Source organism: Ostrinia furnacalis, unplaced genomic scaffold (genome assembly GCF_004193835.3).
Source record: "Ostrinia furnacalis isolate ACB-3 unplaced genomic scaffold, ASM419383v2 OfSCF1172, whole genome shotgun sequence".
Lineage (NCBI taxonomy): Eukaryota > Metazoa > Arthropoda > Insecta > Lepidoptera > Crambidae > Ostrinia > Ostrinia furnacalis.
Genome location: NW_021131411.1, coordinates 1,178,507 through 1,202,012, shown reverse-complemented (window position 1 = coordinate 1,202,012; position 23,506 = coordinate 1,178,507). Strand labels below are relative to the sequence as shown.

Genomic DNA, 23,506 nt, shown 5'->3' with positions numbered 1-23,506 from the left:
GACATTTATTGACAGTTTGACTTTGACAGTGACAGACAAAGCCACAGACTAGCGATAAATGCTTAAGGTTATTGAATAACGCTATTGAAAATAGTTTCCAACTAATTACTCCAAAGGACTGTGGAAAGAAAGATGAGTGAGTAGTCTTCATGTGATTATCATATCTTTGGCTCTGACAGAAACCATCATCAGTCACTTGCAGTCAGTCACTCATTCGAAGAAAAAAACGCTGTCATTGTTGTAAAAAAACAACACTTTGTGCTTTTCCATTAGAATTTTGAGCATCACAGTGCCAATAAATTGTGAATTTTGAATTGTTAGCTTAAATTATGACTATAATATTATAGTGTTAAGAATAAAGATTTCAATCAAGTAAGTATTAGCTTAGATTAATATGTAATCATAGTTCAGCTGATCAGTGTTTATTTCTTGTTTGTTGTTAAATTCTTATTAAAATTATCACTATTCTAATTGATTTCAGATATGTATTCCTTCGAAGGGGATTTCAGGCGTAAGCCACAACAGAATTTAGCTGGTGCAAGTTCCCAGCGCCAGCAAAGGGATGCTTTGATTCTCCAATCACAGCAACAAAGGCAGAAACGGGAGGTTAAATTGAACGTTATATTTGTTATATCATAATATGAAAGGGCTTTTACTCTCCTAATAGATCTATTAAGCATTATAGGATATTGTAGCATGCATACCCTCTGACCAAGTTATATCTTTGTACAATATAAATAAGCAACCAAGACTTAAAAATATGTTTAAATTACTCATGTTTCCTTCTTTCAGGAGCGCAGGAAGCGAGAATACAGCACTGTCAAGATCCAGGCATTTGTGAGAAGCTATTTAGTGCGCAAACATTGCAAGCAGCATGAGAGAGAGCAGTTTGATGCTTTATTCCCTGGGGCTAAAGCTGAGGATCAAACTGCAATGTCAGCCCTTATTGTAAAGATTTTATTCTTTTATGATCATAGGGAAGATACCTCAAGATTGGTAAGATATATGTCACTCATGTACAGCTCAACATAGAGTTGTAAAAACAATAAATATTTTTTATTTCTGATCACATCACATCATCACTTCTCACACTTGAATCTGTATCTGTATGTTTTGAGTTGGTATTTTATTACAAATTATGCACCCAGTACAAATTAACCATGATGTCTTAACTGTTCTAGATTTCAATATCACAAATGCTTTTAAAACAATGGCAAAAAGTATTTGAAAGTGGTGGTTCATGCATTCAGATTCGTCGTCTATTGGCACTGCATCTGCGATTGTTGAGAGACAATACTGAGGTTTGTATACCAATACAGTAGAATTTATTTTAGAAAGATATTTTAGCCGATAGTATGTAGTAGTTATATAACATACAATGACATACTTGTTACACAACCTAGACTTGCACAAGTTTATATTTATGTAATTTATTCTTTTATTGCTTCAAAATTATAGTCTTATCTTATGATAGCCTTGAGTTATTTTTAAAGACAATAACAAAATGATGGCTAAGTATGAGTCATGATGACTGGCAAATATTTTATTCACATGTGTGAACTGAAGTAATAATTTTAAACCATTTTTATGACAAATTAAACTGATTTTTTTTCCTTGTTAGGCCTTTTACATCTATTTATTTCTGACCTATGTATGCATCACTTAACTGTGTCATTATGATAATTTTTTTTAGGTCCCATTAGCAGTACCTCTCAGGATGTTTGAAGTGTTCACTTCTGTGTCCTTAGCAGAGTCTGTAATGAATAATGAGGAAGCCATGAAAATTGTGGGAAACACGTTTATGTACCTGATAAAAAGAGGTGATAATTTTTAAAATCATTATTATTTATGTTAAAACTGGCTTTTTTTATTAAAATTGCTTTTTTCTTGCAGGCTTCTTTAAGGATTTATGTCACTTAATGTGCCAAAAAACCCCTCCCCTCTATGGACCGTCGCCCAACCCTCCAACACCACTCTGTGGGGCTTTACTGGACCTAATCCAAAGACCATTGAATTTGACTACAAAATTTAACTCACCTCAATATGAGTAAGTTTCTTAGGTTTTATGAACAACAGGTGCATGGAAGAATTTAGATTAACATGAAATTGAAATAAGCTATTTTTAAGATTAAACTACCCTTAACTGTCAACCTACTACATATAATAAGAGGGGACTATTTTTGAAATAGTGACTGAGTTTCTTGCGCTGCTTCTTCTCAGCACTGGCCCATTTATTGTCCCGAAGAAGTGGTAGGGTTAATACTGGGACGTATGAAATTGCTTTGTAAAAGCCTATTTGCAAAATTAAATGAGTTTTTTTTTTAGTTTTAAAAATTAGTAAAATATGCATAATATTCTTGTACTGTTTGTCAAAATAGCATAGCATAGTTAGTTACTTGACATAAGTGACTATTTTCCAACTTTATGTCTATATATTTATTCCAGGGACACAGTGATGTCGGAGTTTGCTGCAGCGTTCCTATGCAACCCTTACCCTGAGCCTGTGGAGATGTTCATAATACCAGCCCTTCATGACGACCCGGGAAAGAAGTTCCCATTCCTGTCGCTTATACAATGCCTACAGGAGAGCAAGTTTCATAGCAAATTACTAATAAATGACTCATGGTTATTGCATTCTGTACTGTCACTAGAACCTCCAGGATTTGGTATGTATCTAACCACTAACTACTTAGAAGTTTTAATTTTTCTAAACTCTTGAGTCTAAATTATCTGATATTTTGTTTCAGTTGACGATATACGCCAATTGAACAATACAAAGCTACCGAACAACCCGATCATACTGAATTACCTTAAAATAATAGCTAAGTTAACTGTTAACGTTTGTAATAAGCAAATAACGTACGAATATGAAGACTCTTTGTACAGTCAAGAGACCGCAGCAGATAAAGATAATGACAGCGACAGTGAGATTGAACCGAACCCCACTTCAGTAAGAGAGAAACTGTTGCTGACCAAGTGCATAGAAATGCTGAATGAGCCTGACCGCTGCGTCATGATGACGTGCTGTATGATCGTAGAGAATGACCTCAGTGATGAATTTCTGGATGACATGTCAGAAATATGCCATAACCTGCTTTTAAGTCATAGGATGGCGTTACATAAATATAGGTGAGTTATTATGTTCTGAGCAATTTTGGTTTTAAAACTTTCATGAGACTGTAGATTTTTACATGTCAAAATCATGGTCAAAAATGATTTGCCTCATAAATGTAAAAATATTCTTTAAAACTAAAGTCTGGTCGCCGAGCACGTAGAATTTCGTACAATGACCCCAAGCTAACTATCCTTATCGCTGGCGCGTAATTATATTGCTGTCGCGACTGTCCGACGGGCGGCAGCAGTGAGTGTGCGACCGCGACAGCAATATAATTACGCGCGAGCGATAAGGATGGGTAGCTTGTGGTCATTGGACAAAATTCTACATGCTCGGCGACCGGACTAAAGGAATATTACACGGATGACTGTTACTTCGCAGGTTACTCTACACATTGGCGTTCAAGCCAATATTTATCCGAGGGCTGTGGCGTTGGCTCAGCAACATGAGCCACGAGTCGTCTTTCGGGGGCTCCGCCACTCCGCTCCTCTCCGCTCTTTCTAGAGGCATGGGCGTGGACTACGCGGAAATAGGGGTCCATAGACTTTTGGCGCCATTGGCTGTTTTCTGTGCGCTATTCTCGTTGCTGATCGGAACGCTGCATGACACGGAATTCTGCCGCGACATTGAAGATGAAGACATAAAAATGACGTATAGTAAGTATGAGAAACTAGTTTTTCGCCCGCGGCTTTGCCCGCGTGGAATTTTGTCTTTCACAGAAAAACTTTATCGCGCGCGTCCCTGTTTCAAAAACCGGGATAAAAACGATCCTATGTCCTTTCCTGGGACTCAAACTACCTCTATGCCAAATTTCATCAAAATCGGTTCAGTGGTTTGGGTGTGAAAGCAAGACAGACAGAGTTACTTTCGCATTTATAATATTAGTATAGATTGCTTCTAAATGTAGTCATAATTTTTATTACGAAAAAGTGTCAAATGTAAAGTAGTCCGAATCCTTTTTATGCTATTCATTTTTATTATACATAGTAGGTATATTGATTGTATTTTATCATTTCCAGTCTCATCAAGTCCTTCAGTTATCTCAAACAATACCGGCGGTCGGATCCACGCATTCGAGTTTTCTGAACTCGGTGGGCTGTGTCGGACGCTGCGACAAGTGTGCCTTGGTCTCGTGGAGCTGGCGTACCCAGAAACCAGACCTGTTATCGGAGGACTTTACAAAGACGCGGTGGGAAATAATCAGATTGAGCTGTCCGGGAAGAAACAAACACCGGCTTGGTCACATTTGTTTAAAGTAAGCGTCCTTTTCAACTACTGAATTATGTCATGTAGAATTATATCATTTGAATAATAGACGAAAAAAATATACAGTAGTTTACACATAAACTGATGATAAAATACCAATTGATTTTGAACCTTATGACAAACTTAATAGGATAGTATTACATGCTATGTTACAAGTTACAAACAACGACTAGTCGTAGTAGCCGGAGTAGCCGTAGAACTATTTATAATGTATAGCAGTTTATGCACTAGATCGGATTTCTCTTGTTAGTTTTCTAGATCTAGATCCGCTTCCAGAAGCTATCTAATTAAGGCTATAGATGGCCGATACTAAGAGGAAGAAAAAAAGTTTCTAGATCTGTATTTTGACGAATTCGCATCAGATATGACGCAAAAGTGTTCAAAGTAAACGCAATATTCTTCTAGGTGTGCACGCACCTCCTACGCGCGTTATACGTGCGCGACTCGCGTCTGCGCTTCTTCGGCGCGGACGAGTGGCCGGCGGCCGGCGCCGTGCCCGAGGCCGCGGCCGCCGTGCTCGTCATCGCCGGCACCGACCACCGGCCCAACCCGCGCCAGCTGCGCCGCCCGCCCAGCCTGTCCGCCGCCCGAGCGCTGTCGCAGGGTACGTAGCATTCTAAAGTCCGGTCGCCGTGCAGATATAATATCGTCCAATGACCCCAAGCTACCCATCCTTATTAGACTTTATACCATAAAAGATGATTTTATAATATTTGGGCAATAATTAGAAGTAGTTTCCTCATCAGCCAGACAGTTTTGACAGTTCCAACTCCCTGCCAGACAATTTTTTTAGTATGCCAAAGCCACGATGACCCAAACTTAATGATTCACCAACATTCTAACCTTTATTGGGAGCATATGCTGACAAACTTTCAGCTTTTATAAAATGACGTAGGTCTGGCGTTCACTAGCTCTTTAGTCTATATCGCTCGCGTGTAATTATATTGCTGTCGCGTTCGTACACTTACTACGGCCGCCCGTCGCACGATTGACAAAATATAATTACGTGCGAGTGATAAGGATGGGTAGCTTGGGGTCATTGGACGAAATTCTATCTGCTGACTTTAGCAGGGAATATTCTCGCTGGGTACGCAGTATAGCTCGCGCAACGAAAGTTAATGCGAAAACCATCTCCCTGATGTAATTTTTGAATACAGAATACACAAATCCGTCAAAATACGCAAGACTTTAGCTAGTATACGGATAAAAATCTCTGCTTTTGTGAGCGCCTCAACTCTCGCCGCGCGACCTTTACTCTCGCAGGGTACGTAGTACTCTCGCGGGGTGCTTAGTACTCTCGCGGAGTACGTATACGCCCGTATTCACAATACTATGAGGAGTAGGACTCACAATGCGCGTGGACGCACAGGGTAAAACACGAACCAATCACAGAGCTCTATTCAACGCTGTATTNGTGTATTCAATTTGCTGCTTCACTTAAACAAGCATCGTTTGTGAACACGGGCGTTAGTCTCGCAAGGTACTCAGTGCTCTCGCAGGGTACGTAATACCCTCGCAAGGTACAGTCGACAGCGCATCAGACTACATTTTTGTTGCACACTCGCTCTTATTGCGACTGTGTAAGATGCCGCAGTGTTGAGTTTGATGTGCTGTCGTCCGTACGTAGTGCCCGGGGGTCCCCTCGTGATCTACCACGGCATCGACCCGGAGCAGTTGCGCCGCCCGCCCAGGATGATCACCGCCAGGGCGGCGCGCTTGATGGGTACGTAGCACTCCACTAGGGTACGTAGCTATCACTCACGTGGCATAAACGTAGCGCTTTTGCAGGATGTTTATAAACTGCAAGCAATAAATAAATATTAAACGTGATATTGTCGCAAGCTCGCATGGTGTCACTTTTGCAGTTTATGTAGCACTTTTGCAGCTTACGTAGCACCAGGCCTGTTCATCTCCGCGAGTTTACATCGAAAACAAAACACGCACGATGGCCCACCTACAGGATACTATTCGACAAGGCCTCACATACGAGCGAACATTGACTCACGCACGCGTATTCTTGTGTATGATGGAAGAAAATAAAGAAAATGGTGTACTAAATACNTCAAATAAGGAGAATTTGGATAACCTTGACGAAAGATATCTCAGATGTATATTTGGATGAGGAACAGAATTTACAGTTTAATGATTTTTACTTAGAAGAAATTTCTGAGGAAAGGAATAACACTGAACCTATGCCCAGCGGTTCGAATAAAACATTAGAGGAATTATTGGAAAGATTGCTTGAGAGTAAACAAACTAAATCTGAAACTCAGAATTTAGGGAAAATTGCAAGAGACTTTACCATTGAAAAGTTCACTGGCAGAAACTTAAATCCCTACCAGTGGATTAAGAATTTTAATAAAGAATGTGAACGGTTTCAAATAAAAGAGGATAGGAAAAAGATTGAAATATTGAAGAATTTTATGGAAAATTCCAGCATAGATTGGTATAGCTGCATGATTATGAAATTTACAGTGGAATCAGAATGGGAACAATGGGAGAGAAATTTTTGTGAAACTTTTGCAAACAAAGGATGGTCACCCATTAGATATGCTTTCGCGTTTAAGTATCAAGCAGGTTCATTGCTTGATTATGCCTTGAAAAAAGAAAAACTGATACTGGAAGTAAGGAAAACTATTGATACTGGAACACTTATAGATCTTATAGCATTTGGTTTACCCAGTTATGTGGCGGACAAAATTGATAGAGGAACTTTAGTAAGTACGGAGGATCTTTACAATAATATTGGACAGTTGGAACATCTTGTCGGGAGAAATAAATACGACAAACTGTGTAAGATGCCGCAGTGTTGAGTTTGATGTGCTGTCGTCCGTACGTAGTGCCCGGGGGTCCCCTCGTGATCTACCACGGCATCGACCCGGAACAGCTGCGCCGCCCGCCCAGGATGATCACCGCCAGGGCGGCGCGCTTGATGGGTACGTAGCACTCCACTAGGGTACGTAGCTATCACTCACGTGGCATAAAACGTAACGCTTATGCAGGATGTTTATAAACTGCAAGCAATAAATAAATATTAAACGTAATATTGTCGCAAGCTCGCATGGTGTCACTTTTGCAGTTTATGTAGCACTTTTGCAGCTTACGTAGCACCAGGCCTGTTCATCTCCGCGAGTTTACATCGAAAACAAAACACGCACGATGGCCCACCTACAGGATACTATTCGACAAGGCCTCACATACGAGCGAACATTGACTCACGCACGCGTATTCTTGTGTATGATGGAAGAAAATAAAGAAAATGGTGTACTAAATACTGTGCAGTAATTAACTGCCTAAATAATAATAAAAACACAGAATGTACTTTTTTAAGTTGCCTCAAGACACTGAGAGGTAAATAAGTAGTTAATATTATTCATGATAATTCATGCTAAATCATGTATTTCCTCCGCCATTTTCCGCAGTTTGGCAACTCACGTCACATCATTTTACCGAAGTCAGCCCTATAGCTTCGGCGCAGTGCCGATCACTGACGTTTGTCAACAAAATGGTGCATGACTCTTGAGACAAGCTAAATTACACCATATTGTTAATGACATTGAGCATATATTTTCTTAAATACCTTCGCGAAGTAAAACTTGTGTACGTAGTACTTATTATTATTCTGTGGTAGCACTCCCGTGTTGCTCGTAATTTTTTGCAGTGTTCGTAGCACTCCCGAAATGCTAGTAGTCTTGTAGCGGTGTAGCACTCATAGTGTACGTAGCGCTCCGTCCGCACGCGTAGCACTATCGTAGCGTTCGTAGCAGTCTCGCAGTGTTCGTAGCACTATCGTAGAGTACGTATGTTACAAGATACGATAATATACGTAGCATTGTAGCAGACTATGTATCACTGTCGGTTACGTAGAGTCGTAGACCATTTTATAGAATTCGTAGCACTGTAGTACAGACGACGGCACGTGAAACTACATAGTTATTTAGAGGTTATTTTGCTGTTTGATATCCTTTCTGTAAAATACCAAGCACTTTTGCAGAGCACCTTTTGTTGTATGTTGAGTTGTTTTGAAGCAAATTGTATGTTTCCATAGCGAACAACTTGATTCTTAATTTTATATCTAAATAATTTGTTTTTTTTTTACTTGCAGAAGAAGGGCCACCATTAACCATTAAAGAATTACGGACAGTAACGATCTTACGAGAAATTCCATTTGTTGTGCCTTTTTCAACGCGAGTACTTATCTTCCAAGGGCTTTTAGTTAGGTAAGACTAAATTACATTATTAAGTATGGGACACGAGAAGATTGTTCATCGACTTTCCGTTATTTTAATTTTTAGTTTGATAGTTTTTATAAAAAAATATTCATAATAAACTTGATTGATTTATGTACTGTTTAATATTTACTATTTTAGGGAAAAGCACGATCACTGGTATGAATTGTCGAACTTCAATGAAGGTCCGTCAATAAACATCAGTGTTCGACGCACGCATTTATACGAAGACGCTTTCGATAAGTTAAGACCGGACAATGGTGAGATATTATTGGATAAAATTGTTTAAAAATCTACATGGTAATTGTAAGACTGGGAACATCTATTGTATTCTGTTTTAGAGCCTGATATGAAGTTAAAACTCCGTGTGCAGTTGATAAACCAAGCTGGCGCGGAAGAGGCGGGCGTCGATGGTGGCGGCCTCTTTAGGGAATTCTTATCAGAGTTACTCAAGTAAGTTTCATTATTTGAACTCCCTAAATCCGGCACCAGCGCGTGTTTTGCCCTACACAATCAACAAAAAACATTGTTTCACTACACATTTTTGTGTGCAATTTTGTTGATTGTATAGGGCAAAACTCGCGCTGGAGACTTTAAAGTCGAAGGATTTTTTTTTATTATTTTCCTCAATATCATAAAGTCAATGTGAAGTGACATTTTTCGTTTCAGATCTGCATTTGACCCAAACAGGGGTTTATTTAGGCTGACAAAGGACAACATGTTATATCCCAATCCCGGTGTGCATTTATTATACGATGACTTCCCGATGCATTACTTCTTCGTCGGAAGGATGTTAGGAAAGGTACTTTTGTCAATATTTTCTTTTATATATTTGATGGCTCAACCATTTCTATTGTTAATAACACCTATTATAGGCCAGTAGAATTAAACACAAAAATGTATTAAATCGGAAATAATTCCTACTAAAGATTTTAGTGCTTTAATGGCTTCATTAGTTGCCCATAAAGACTTTCCTAGGTTTTCGACTTCGACGGAGTTGTGCTTAAGTGGTGGGGGCCCCCGAAAGGGGCGCTTTTTCGGTTTTCCAGTTATACCGCGTAAAGGACTTACCCTATCGAAAAGTGGTCTTCCTGTCGGTTGAAGGGCATTTAATCCTGCATTAAATAAGACCAAATTCATATGTTTTGAACAAACCGTTATCGTGCAAATGTTCGGCAAAGTAGAAAATATGTGTATAATCAATGGCCCTCTCCACGTCCAATGGCTCGTTACCCACAGGCTTCCAAGTCTTGAAAAGAAGCGCCTCAACCAGTGTAACCCTATCAAGGCTTACGAGCTGGATGCGCCTATCCTTGTTCGTCCCAGCCGTTCCTTAACTGCGGTTGCTGCACCTCTTCCTGGCACTCACCTGAACGACTCTGTGTTACCTACTGTGGCTGCTCCTCTTCCTTGTGTCCTCCTGCACGACTACGTTGCCTAGCCGTATGCCTGGTCTAAGGTTCGACGCCAAAAATCAACAACAACAAGTTCATATTAAAACGCTGAAGAGTTTTTTGTTTGTTTGTTTGAACGCGCTAATCTCAAGAATTACTAGTTTGATTGAAATAATTATTTTTGTGTTGAATAGCTCATAAATTGAGGAAGGCTATAGGATATATACAATCACTCTACGACTAATAGAGGCGAAGCAGTAAAGAAAAATGTTGCAAGCACGGAAAATAGTATTTAAACTATTTTCACGCGTACGAAGTTGATTTTGTGGCGTCGAACCTTGGACCAGGCATATGGCTAAGCAATGCAATCGTACATCGGGGCAGCCACAGTAGGTAACACAGAGTCGGTCAGGAGAGTGCCAGGAAGAGGTGCAGCAACCGCAGTTAAGGAACGGCTGGAACGAACAAGGATAAGCGAATCCAACTCGTGAGCCTAGACAGGGATACGCTGGTTAAGGCGACCCTTTACAAGGCTTGGGAGCCTACGGGTGACGAGCTATTGGACGTGGAGAGGGTCATTAATTATACATATATTTTCTACTTTGCCGAACATTTGCACGAGAGAGTTTTGTCCAAAACATATGAATTTGGTCTTATTTAATGCAGGATTAAATGCCCTTCAACCGTCAGGAAGACCACTTTGCGATAGGGTGGGTAAGTCCTTTACGCGATATAATCGGAAAACCGAAAAAGCGCCCCTTTCGGGGGCCCCCACCACTTAAGCACAACTCCGTCGAAGTCGAAAACCTAGGAGAGTCTTAATGGGCAACCAATGAAGCCATTAAAGCAATAAAATCTTTTGTAGGAATTATTTCCGATTTAAAATCTAATTCTACTGGACTGTTACATAGATCTAGAATCTTCGCCACTGATTCGTACCTCGGATTGACTCGTCTTTCATCTGACTCCATCCATCCAAATACATTAAAATTTTACAAGACCAACAACTAACCAACCAACATCGTCCCATTTCAGGCCATCTACGAGAATTTACTAGTAGAGTTACCACTGGCAGAGTTCTTCCTAGGCAAAATGTGTTCGTCACGAGAGCCAGATGTTCACGCACTAGCTTCGTTAGACCCGGGACTGTACCGGGGCCTGCTGATGCTCAAAGCGCACGGCCGCAGCGAGGTGCCCGACCTGGGGCTAGACTTCACTATCGTCAGCGACGAGCTGGGCGAGCAGAGGGTGAGTGCGGGGTTACTGGTGCAGCCATCTCTAGCACAGGTCTCTAGGCCAGCTGTTATGAGAGCCTGATGTTCACGCACTAGCTTCGTTGGACCCGGGGCTATACCGGGGCCTGCTGATGCTCAAGGCGCACGGCCGCAGCGAGGTGCCCGACCTGGGGCTAGACTTCACCATTGTCAGCGACGAGCTTGGCGAGCAGAGGGTAAGTGCGGGGCTACTGGTGCAGCCACCACTAGCATAGGTCTCTAAGCAAGCTGTGCTCGTTACGAGAGCCATATGTTCACGCACTAGCTTCGCTAGACCCGGGATTGTACCGGGGCCTGCTGATGTTCAAGGCGCACGGCCGCAGCGAGGTGCCCGACCTGGGGCTAGACTTCACTATCGTCAGCGACGAGCTGGGCGAGCAGAGGGTGAGTGGTGGGTACAGGTCTTCCCTCACGAACAGAAAAGAAGAGAAGCAAGCAAGAATGACGGTGCCAGTAGTGGTGGCACTAGCACAGTTCTTCTTAGAAAAATATGTTTAGAAAATATGTCAACATTCCTGCATCAACCGCTTGAAGTCGCGCGAGAAATGTTTACTAAACGCTAATAAAAATATTTTTTTCTTTTCATAGATAGAAGAATTAAAGCCTGGAGGATCAAACATTCCTGTTACTGCCGAAAATAGGATAGAATACATACATCTAGTCGCAGATTATAAGTTAAACAGGTATGTGAACATTTCATATCGTTTTTCTGAGTTCATAGTGAGTTCTAAGGATTGTTGACGCCACCATTAAAGCTGTCATCTAATCTATCCTCGTCTTTTGAAATAAATATGTAATTGCTTTCTTAATATTTTTAGACAAATCCGGTCACAATGCAACGCGTTCAAGCGCGGACTGACGTCGGTTGTAAACGCGGAGTGGCTGCGAATGTTCTCGTGCCGCGAGCTGCAACTTTTGGTGTCCGGAGCAGAGGTGCCCATCGACCTGGACGACCTACGTGCGCACACGCAGNCATGATAATTCATGCTAAATCATGTATTTCCTCCGCCATTTTCCGCAGTTTGGCACCTCACGTCACATCATTTTACCGAAGTCAGCCCTATAGCTTCGGCGCAGTGCCGATCACTGACGTTTGTCAACAAAATGGTGCTTGACTCTTGAGACAAGCTAAATTACACCATATTGTTAATGACCTTGAGCATATATTTTCTTAAATACCTTCGCGAAGTAAAACTTGTGTACGTAGTACTTATTATTATTCTGTGGTAGCACTCTCGTGTTGCTCGTAATTTTTTGCAGTGTTCGTAGCACTCCCGAAATGCTAGTAGTCTTGTTGTTGTAGCACTCTCATAGTGTACGTAACGCTCCGTCCGCATGCGTAGCATTATCGTAGCGTTCGTAGCAGTCTCGCAGTTACGTAGCACTATCGTAGAGTACGTATTATTATGTTACAAGATACGACAAGATACGTAGCATTGTAGCAGACTACGTAACACTATCGCAGGTTACGTAGACCATTTTATAGAATACGTAGCACTGTAGTACAGACGACGGTACGTCAAACTAGTTTTTAGAGGCTATTTTGCTGTTTGATATCCTTTCTGTCAAATACCTAGCACTTTTTCAGAGCACCTTTTGTTGTATGTTGAGTTGTTTTGACGCAAATTTTATGTTTCGATAGCGAACAACTTGATTCTTAATTTTATATCTAAATAATTTGTTTTTTTTTTTACTTGCAGAAGAAGGGCCACCATTAACCATCAAAGAATTACGAACAGTAACGATCTTACGAGAAATTCCATTTGTTGTGCCTTTTTCAACGCGAGTACTTATCTTCCAAGGGCTTCTAGTTAGGTAAGACTAAATTACATTATTAAGTATGGGACACGAGAAGATTGTTAATCGACTTTCAGTTATTTAAATTTTTAGTTTGATAGTTTTTATAAAAAATATTCATAATAAACTTGATTGATCTATGTACTGTTTAATATTTACTATTTTAGGGAAAAGCACGATCACTGGTATGAACTGTCGAACTTCAATGAAGGTCCGTCAATAAACATCAGTGTTCGACGCACGCATTTATACGAAGACGCTTTCGATAAGTTAAGACCGGACAATGGTGAGATATTATTGGATACAATTGTTTAAAAATCTACGTGGTAATTGTAAGACTGGGAACATCTATTGTGTTTTAGAGCCTGATATGAAGTTAAAACTCCGTGTGCAGTTGATAAACCAAGCTGGCGCGGAAGAGGCAGGCGTCGATGGTGGCGGCCTCTTTAGGGAATTCTTATCAGAGTTACTCAAGTAAGTTTCATTATTTGAACTCCTTATAGCTTCGGCCAAATCAACGCGTTTAGTTCGCGTCTGCGATGACGATCTCTGTGCGAGCATAGATGACAGGTCGCGTTGATGTGAATTCATCACTACAAATTCATACACGTTATTCATTACGTATTCATACGTTGGTTTGGCTGAACCTTAGGCTTGCAAGGAAGATAAAGTCTTTAAAGTTAAGAAGTCAAAGGCTTTATTTTTCCATTATTTCTTTCAATATTATAAAGTCGATGTGTTGTGTGTTTCAGATCTGCATTTGACCCAAACAGGGGTTTATTTAGACTGACAAAAGACAACATGTTGTATCCCAATCCCGGTGTGCATTTATTATACGATGACTTCCCGATGCATTACTTCTTCGTCGGAAGGATGTTAGGAAAGGTACTTTCGTCAATATTTTCTTTTATATTTTTGATGGATCAACCATTTCTATTGTTAATAACACCTATTAGATCAGGAACCTTCGCCACTGATTCGTACCTCGGAATGACCCGTCTTTCATCTGACTCCATCATTCCATCATTTCAAATACATTCTACATACCTATCATTAAAAATTTACAAGACCAACAATTAACCAACCAACATTGTCTAATTTCAGGCGATCTACGAGAATTTACTAGTAGAGTTACCACTGGCAGAGTTCTTCCTGGGCAAAATGTGCTCTTCACGAGAGCCAGATGTTCACGCACTGGCTTCGTTAGACCCGGGATTGTACCGGGGCCTGCTGATGCTCAAGGCGCACGGCCGCAGCGAGGTGCCCGACCTGGGGCTAGACTTCACTATCGTCAGCGACGAACTGGGCGAGCAGAGGGTGAGTGCGGACTACTGGTGCAGCCACCACTAGCACAGATCTCTAGGCCAGCTGTTATGAGAGCCTGATGTGCATGCACTAGCTTCGTTGGACCCGGGGCTATACCGGGGCCTGCTGATGCTCAAGGCGCACGGCCGCAGCGAGGTGCCCGACCTGGGGCTAGACTTTACCATCGTCAGCGACGAGCTGGGCGAGCAGAGGGTGAGTGCGGACTACTGGTGCAGCCACCACTAGCACAGGTCTCTAGGCCAGCTGTTATGAGAGCCTGATGTTCACGCACTAGGTTCGTTGGACCCGGGGCTATACCGGGGCCTGCTGATGCTCAAGGCGCACGGCCGGAGTGAGGTGCCCGATCTCGGACTGGACTTTACCATCGTCAGCAATGAGCTGGGCGAGCAGAGGGTAAGGCGGGTTTTAGAATCACGCTGACGCACGCTGACCGTCAGCGCTGACAGCCGAAATGTGTAAAGCGTCGGCGCAGAGCGATCAGCGTCACTCAGGAACGTTCCGTTTAATTATAGCCTGGCCAGGAACATAAAAACCCTGGCATAGAGGCGCGTCAATTGCATTTGATAGTGCAACACTGAGTACAGTCGTACCTGTGTTAAATTAATAGGCTAACTTTATGTATCAGGATTCAGGATTACGGCCTAATTTGATATTCTCATAAATTAATGAAAAAAGATTATATTATAGGTAACCTGGTTTAAATAAATTAAATGAAACCATCAATCGAGCTAGTAGGATTTATTTTATTATTCATCAATAATCAAATTCAGAACTACAATATCTGCTAAAGAACGCTTCAAACTCGGTACTTCTTACCCAATTCTATAAAATTCAACACTTAGAAAGTGACAGATAACTTTAAAATAGGTAGTTGAAACAAACCACAGCTAATTTTTCATAGCGGACTGTACTATACGATAAACATGTCAGTCAATTTGACAACCTTTGTCGGAAACATTATTCAATGAAAATATTGTCCGAACCCTTAATATTTATCTTCGACAAATACTTTAACACATTGTGAACCACTTTTCTTTCACGACTATAAAAAGATTTTAGCAATTTAATTCACAAAATCAATTGCACACATTTAAAATAAAGTTTGTTTACACTTTGACAGCAATAGACAGCTTGATTATTGACATTCAAGGTGACATGTAAATGAAGTTTTCAGTTACTGTTGCCATTAAAAGAAATTAGTACCATTAGTTTTCCGCAACATGGCGAGGGTTTTTATGTTCCTGGTCAGGCTTTACATACATTTTGATTTGTCAGCGCCGACGATCAGCGCGATTCTAAAACCAGCCCAAGTGCGGGACTATTGGTGCGCACAGGTCTTCCCGGGCGAGCAGAAGAGAAGCAAGCAAGAATCACGGTGCCAGTAGTGGTGGCACTAGCACAGATCTTGGGTCCTTGCTTACATAATAATATAGTTTAGAAAATATTTTATCAACATTCCTGCATCAACCGCTCGAAGTCGCGCGAGAAATGCTTACTACACGCTAATAAAATTAGTTTTTACCTTTTATAGATAGAGGAATTGAAGCCTGGAGGATCGAACATTCCTGTTACTGCCGAAAATAGGATAGAATACATACATCTAGTCGCAGATTATAAGTTAAACAGGTATGTGAACATTTCATATCGTTTTTCTGAGTTCGTAGTGAGTTCTGAGGGTTGTTAACGCCACTAGTCAATTTCCATTAAAGCTATCGTCTGGTTTATCCTCGTCTTTTGAAATAAATAATATTATTGCCATCTTAATATTTTTAGACAAATCCGGTCACAATGCAACGCGTTCAAGCGCGGACTGACGTCGGTTGTAAACGCGGAGTGGCTGCGAATGTTCTCGTGCCGCGAGCTGCAACTTTTGGTGTCCGGAGCAGAGGTGCCCATCGACCTGGACGACCTACGTGCGCACACGCAGTACGCAGGTGAGACGCGACACTGGACCTTATTGCGGGGACATAAGACGCGCGGGGGACGCGGAGTGGCTCGCATGTTCTCTTACCGCGAGTTGCAGTTACTGATGTTCAAAGAAGATATACCCATAGACCTAGACGACCTGCGTGCGCACACGCAGTACGCAGGTGAGACGCGACACTGAACCTTATTGCGGGGACATAAGGCGCGGGCAGCAAGGTTCTGCAGTGGAGGCCGCGTACCGGAAAACGCAGCGTGGGACGTCCACCCACAAGGTGGACCAACGACATCATAAAGGTAGCAGGAAGGCGCTGGACGCAGGCCGCTACCAACTGGGCAGCATGGAAAGCATTGGTCCCGAGGCCTACGTTCAGCAGTGGACGTCCTATGGCTGAGATAATGATGGTGAATGAAGGCGCGGGTGACGCGGAATGGCTGCGAATGTTCTCGTGTCGCGAGCTGCAACTTCTGGTGTCCGGAGCAGAAGTGCCCATCGACGTGGATGACCTGCGTGCGCACACGCAGTACGCCGATAAGACGCGATACTGAACCTTATTGCGGGGACATAAGGCGCGGGCAGCAAGGTTCTGCAGTGGAGGCCGCGTACCGGAAAACGCAGCGTGAAACGTCCACCCACAAGGTGGACCAACGACATCATAAAGGTAGCAGGAAGGCGCTGGACGCAGACCGTTATCAACCGGGCAGCATGGAAAGCATTGGTCCCGAGGCCTACCTTCAGCAGTGGACGTCCTATGGCTGAGATAATGATGGTGAATGAAGGCGCGGGTGACGCGGAATGGCTGCGAATGTTCTCGTGCCGCGAGCTGCAGCTGCTGGTGTCCGGAGCAGAAGTGTCCATCGACCTAGACGACCTACGTGCGCACACGCAGTACGCAGGTGAGACGCGACACTGAACCTTATTGCGGGGTCATAAGGCGCGGGGGAAGCGGAGTGGCTCGCATGGTGTCGTGCCGCGAGTTACAGCAACTATTGTCCGGAGAAGAGATACCCATAGACCTGGACGACCTGCGTGCGCACACGCAGTACGCAGGTGAGACGCGACACTGGACCTTATTGCGGGGACATAAGGCGCGGGCAGCAAGGTTCTGCAGTGGAGGCCGCGTACCGGAAAACGCAGCGTGGGACGTCCACCCACAAGGTGGACCAACGACATCATAAAGGTAGCAGGAAGGCGCTGGACGCAGGCCGCTACCAACCGGGCAGCATGGAAAGCATTGGTCCCGAGGCCTACGTTCAGCAGTGGACGTCCTATGGCTGAGATAATGATGGTGAATGAAGGCGCGGAGTGGCTCGTATGTTCTCGTGCCGCGAGCTGCAACTGTTGGTGTCCGGAGCAGAGGTGCCCATCGACCTGGACGACCTGCGCGCGCACACGCAGTACGCAGGTGAGACGCGACACTGCACCTTATTGCGGGGACATAAGGCGCAGGGGACGCGGAATGGCTGCGAATGTTATCGTGTCGCGAGCTGCAACTGTTGATTGTAGGAAAATGTCTGCTATGGGGCCAGATCTAATTCACGTTTTGAAAGCAGTAATTCCACTAAGTATTATAATGAAAGTATAACACAATCATCCATGTATACGAGTATGTATTATGAATACAATCTATTAATATAACTAAAAGAAGCATTAAAAAGGAAAGGATTATACCTACGATGAACTACCCAAGCTATTAGACCTTTATTCGCTTTCATCATCATCATCGTGATCATTTTAGCCATAGGACGTCCAGTTGAACATAGGCCTCCCCCAATGATTTCCACAATGGCCGGTTGGTGGCGGCCTGCATCCAGCGCCTTCCCGCTACCTTTGTGAGGTCGTCAGTCCATCTTGTGGGTAGACTTGTTGGGTCTTGTGGGTTTATTCGCTTTAGCAACCCATAATAAAACCCTTAAGAAGTAATAAAACTTTAACCCCTTTATTAATAAAAGTTACACCCTAGTTGAACTCTGGCTTAAATTGTCATTTGGTGTAGAAATGACATTTTAATCCAAGGTTCTTCCTATGTGTAACTTTTTATTAATAAGGGGGTAGTACTTATTTAAATAAAAATATTTATTTCACAATCATCCCCATCAATAAAATAAAATTTCCAATTTTACAGACCTTCTAAAGCAGATGCCGCAAAAACTATACAAGATATAGAAAAACTTGACGGTCTCACCTGTAGCAAATTGAATATGCTTTTTTTGGTTCATAGTAGTCATGTCACTAGGACGCATAGTTTCCGAGGATTAAGCGAAAAACCGAAAAGTGGTACCTTTAAACCCCCCTCTCCCCGCCGGCTCAAGGGCTAAGGGCGGGGACTTTTGCTATGTTCACCACCTAACTAGGCTAAATAAAGTCCCGAGGTCAGAAATTGTGTTCCACGAATTTCTCTCTACACCGTCGTTAAGGCATTCATTGACTGGACTAACAAATGTTCTGTCTTTTTGTTTGAGTACGCCAAGTGATTATGACATTTTATTAAAGGTATTTATTAGCTGTGCGACTAGTAATTATTATTATGAGAAACTAAGACTCTGTCCACTCAGAAAGTGATGTTTATCGCGTCACGGTGTCCCGCTTCATGCGTCTGACATCCTGCCTCTAGTGAATCATGCCCGACAAACGAGAATAAAATAGTGAAATTAACAGGACACGAAGAATACCACAACAGAGGTGGCCTGAATGATTAAACATTTTGTTTGGCATTATAAAGATTGCTGGAATCGGGTAAGCGTTATTTATTTATTTAGATTAACGAGCATTTGTTGGCATTTCGTCTAACTAACATATTGTGTAAGTACCTACTGTATGATATCGACGCATACCGGCAAGGTACTCGCTTTGATAAAAATTTTCTTTATGACTGCATGTTAATAATACCAAATACGTACTACCCGTTCGCGCTAAGTTTGCTGGTCCGTGAAATTAGTAAAGCGCGTTTTGCGATGATATTTTTTTTTATAAAACATACTTAATTTAGATAGACTAGGGTAAGACAGACAATGCAATCTTTCACGGCATGNACACGCAGTACGCAGGTGAGACGCGACACTGGACCTTATTGCGGGGACATACGCAGGGGACGCGGAATGGCTCGTATGTTCTCGTGCCACGAGCTACAGTTACTGGTGTCTGGAGCAGAGGTGCCCATCGACCTGGACGACCTACCTGTGCACACGCAGTACGCCGGTGAGACGCGACACTGGACCTTATTGCGGGGACATAAGGCGCGGGGGACACGGAAGGGTTGCGAATGTTCTCGTGTCGCGAGCTGCAACTGGTGGTGTCCGGAGCAGAAGTGCCCATCGACCTGGAAGACCTGCGCGCGCACACGCAGTACGCAGGTGAGACGCGACACTGAACCTTATTGAGGGGACATAAGGCGCGGGTGACGCGGAAGGGCTGCGCATGGTCTTTAGCCGCGAGCTACAACTGCTGGTGTCATCTATACTGAACCTTATTGTAAGGGAATACGGCCGACTCAAAAGTTCCCATGTGTTCATTGACTGGTACGCAGATGGGGCATCGATTTTTAACTTTATTTTGGAGGAATAAAGTCCAAACTCCACTGGTGAAACACGGTCTAGGGATGGTAAACTTACTTGTTGCCAACGATTTGTCGCTAGATATTCGTAGGTTGACAATAATTGCAACTGTCTTTTGAATGAGATAATAGCGATACACAAAGAAATTTGACAAGTTTTACTGATTTCATTTGTATTGTTGCACAGGTGGATTTTCGGCAAATCATCCCGTCGTCCAATGTTTCTGGAAAGTAGTAGAGAAATTCACCGACGATCAAAGAAGACAACTATTAAAATTCGTTACCAGTTGTTCGAGACCTCCACTACTTGGATTCAAGGTAAGTTCGCTTACCTAGTAGTTGCTAGTAAATTCAAGTGAAGTCACGCTCAGCTATTTCACTAAAAAGTTTGTTTTATTTCCAGTCTGAGGTGGAATTGTGTAAAGCAATCGTAATCATTTGACAGTTCATAACGTACGATAAAGTCAGTTAAACAAAGCGTTTGACAGAATAATCGTACGTTATGAACTGTCAAATGATTACGACTGCTTTACACAATTCCACCTCTGATTTCAATTACTTTTTACACAAATTCTAGGATGTAACTAAAGTGTTTATTTATTTATGAAAATAATTTATTAACTTACGACACCGATGCATATTTCATATGTGTGTTTACACATTAGGCCGTGGTGGCCCGTGCACCGCTTGCATGGTTTCGTATGGGGCCTTCTATACTACACCGACGCGTTTTAAGCCGCCGCATGGGAAGCTAGTGCAAGCAGTGCCGCGGCGTAGTGTATGAACCATAAAGTTATATTCCTTCGGAATAAAGCAACAACCACGAGCATTCTAACGAAACCAGTTTTGGATGACACTTATGTGTCAGTTTCAGGATTATTTCGCTGTTTTGTACAATAAATCAATCACTGAACCAGTCACCACGTTTGAAACACTTCTCATAAACATCCAGCGTGCCTCTGAACTGTCAAATAGTTGCAAAAAATGCTTCTGTTTGAGATGACGGCGACGGCATCACGCATCTCTTTTTATCAAGCAGTGTTGCTGCTAGTGACGTCTCGGACGCTCAGTTCTTTGTTGCTCTATTCCGCTAGGATTAACTTTATGGTATGAACGCGCTATCATGGAATAACATCACTCCCTTCACTCAGGACCTGCAGCCGCCGTTCTGCATCCAGTCGTCGGGCCCGTCGGGGCACCGGCTGCCGTCGTCGTCGACCTGCATGAACCTGCTCAAGCTGCCCGAGATCCCGCACGAGCCACTCATGGCCGAGAAGCTGCTCTACGCCATCCAGTCCGGTGCCGGCTTCGAGCTCAGCTAGAGTGAGTGCAGAGTAAATACAAATGAGTAGGTCATCTTCATAGAAACGCACCGAGCGCGGTTCACGCATTCGACGCAACACCCCGCTAATCCACACTAAATTTTGTCAGTGGGTGCGTGCACGCCGCATACGTATTGGCGCGCTCACATACAAACCGCGCTCGGTGCGTTTCTATGAAGATGAACTACTCATTTGTATTTACTCTGGTGAGTGTCTCCCTACCCGCAGCCACAGCCGCAGCCTAATGCTATCGTTTTAGCGCTCACCAGTTAGCGCCACTGTAGAGTAAGGTCCTGTCACTTGCTAGTAGCGAAGACAGTGACACCAACTGGTGAGCGCTAAAGTGATAGGAGGACTATTGCATTTGCACTCATCAAGATGGCGCCACTGTAGAGTAAGGTCCTGTCAATCGCCAGGGGTGCCAACTGTTAAGTATAAAAACGATAGCCCTCGAGGGGACCAAGAAACCCTACGTCATTTGATACTAAGATAAGCTCCATGGCACACGTTCAGAAAAGTTGTGCTAATTCTTAATGGCGTATAGGCCTTAATTGGCGCTCTCTTTATGATTTATGTCAAAACATGTTTTCTCCTTATAGCCGTGCAATCATCATCCTTTATTATAAAAAAGTACAGCATTTTTTTAAGATAGGTACGTCATTTTATTTATAATTAAAGAGTGTTAATACATACAGGGTGGAATTTTGTAATGCCACCTGGAGGGAAAGTACTCTTAATATTGTAGATAGAAAAAAAATTTCAAAGAAAACATTCCATTATTTTTGAAAAGAAATAGAACTGCAAAGATTTCCAAAAATTTGCTTGCCCCACACCCGGGAATCGAACCAAACAAAATCTGCTAAAAATTACACCCTGTATTTTTATTACATCGATCGTTAGGGTTAAGTATAAGGATGAAATCTCTCTAACAAACTTGATAAATCTAATGAAAGGAAAACCATGAAATCTTAAATTATTTTAATTATGTACAGAAAATTGTATGGTATGGTAGTGAATTTTCGAAAATCTTGGGATGCAGTTCTCTTTCTTTTCAAAAATAAAGGAATGTTTTCTTTCAATACATTTTTCTATCTACAGTATTAAGAGCACTTTCCCTCCAGGTGGCATTACAAAATTCCACCCTGTATAATGATATAATATTATGTCAATGAATCACATATACAGATAAAAGGTCATAAATTCAGTTTCTAATATGTGTGTCCCTTTCTGTTTCAGGTATTTATGTTAAGTGGTTATTAGACTGTACTTATTTATTACATGAAAATATTTAGGAACTATTTTTCCACCGTTGTATTATCATTACGTCGGCTAAAAATCTCAATGTGATAAAATAATGTTGATTAGTTATTGTAAAAATGAATATCAATCTATTTATATGTACCATACTATATCGCATGAAGTTCACGTATGAAATTTACTATTTATTTCTCTATGAAATCATTTGTCGTGTTATTATAGTTTCATGAAATTGTGGTGAATTGCCATACAGAACTGTTTATCATTTTAAAATTACGATACGGTAAGTACATAATTAAAATTAATATTTTGATGTCATAGTCTAATGTAAATAATATAGAGAAATGTTGTCGAATTTATAGTTATGTACTTCAAAAGATGTGAATCGAATGTGTAAATGAAATGGAATATTTTTGTTTTTACGGAATTTTGTAAGTAGTTACTTATTATGTAAATGGTACGTGTTGTCTCATATAAATATCGGTCTTGTAGGTACTGTCGCATAGAACAATCCAGTTGTGTCAAATTTGCGATTTTATATTTTAGTACCTAATAAATAAAGTTGTCCACCCCTGATTTTCGTATTTTATTGAACAACTCTTCGTATTTTTATAAAAATATTACTGTTTCCCAGGAAAAAGGGAAACTTTCCCTTTTTTAAATACACAGTGGAATAAAACAAAATGAAGCCTATGTTCTGAAGATCAAAACACTACTTCAACGGCTCAATTGTTAAAACCTCAAAACGCAACAAATGTTCTGTCTTTTTGTTTGAGTACGCCAAGTGATTATGGCATTTTAATAAAGGTATTTATTAGCTGTTCGACTAGTCATTATTATTATGAGAAACTAAGACTCTGTCCACTCAGAAAGTGATGTTTATCGCGTCACTGGCGTCACGGTGTTCCGCTTCATGCGTCCTGACATCCTTCCTCTAGTGTTGTCTGTCGCGCGAAGATCACGAGATGAATCATGCCCGACAAACGAGAATAAAATAGTGAAATTAACAGGACACGAAGAATACCACTACAGAGGTGGCCTGAATGATT

The 23,506-nt window shown here is 42.0% G+C and overlaps 1 protein-coding gene across 1 annotated transcript; it reads left to right on the top strand.

The window, feature by feature from the left end:
• Nucleotides 1-206: 206 nt before the first annotated feature.
• On the top strand, nt 207-23,033 carry LOC114351681 (ubiquitin-protein ligase E3C). Its single transcript, XM_028302974.1, has 21 exons — nt 207-372; nt 482-606; nt 793-996; nt 1,182-1,301; nt 1,694-1,820; nt 1,894-2,047; nt 2,446-2,666; nt 2,748-3,129; nt 3,497-3,771; nt 4,135-4,370; nt 4,787-4,985; nt 8,487-8,601; nt 8,752-8,870; nt 8,952-9,063; nt 9,280-9,412; nt 11,040-11,252; nt 11,867-11,961; nt 16,175-16,335; nt 20,066-20,196; nt 21,030-21,201; nt 22,437-23,033. The coding sequence occupies exons 2-20, from the start codon at nt 484-486 to the stop codon at nt 21,198-21,200; spliced, it is 3,291 nt and encodes a 1,096-aa protein (XP_028158775.1). The 5' UTR covers nt 207-372; nt 482-483; the 3' UTR covers nt 21,201; nt 22,437-23,033.
• The last annotated feature ends 473 nt before the right edge of the window (nt 23,034-23,506 follow it).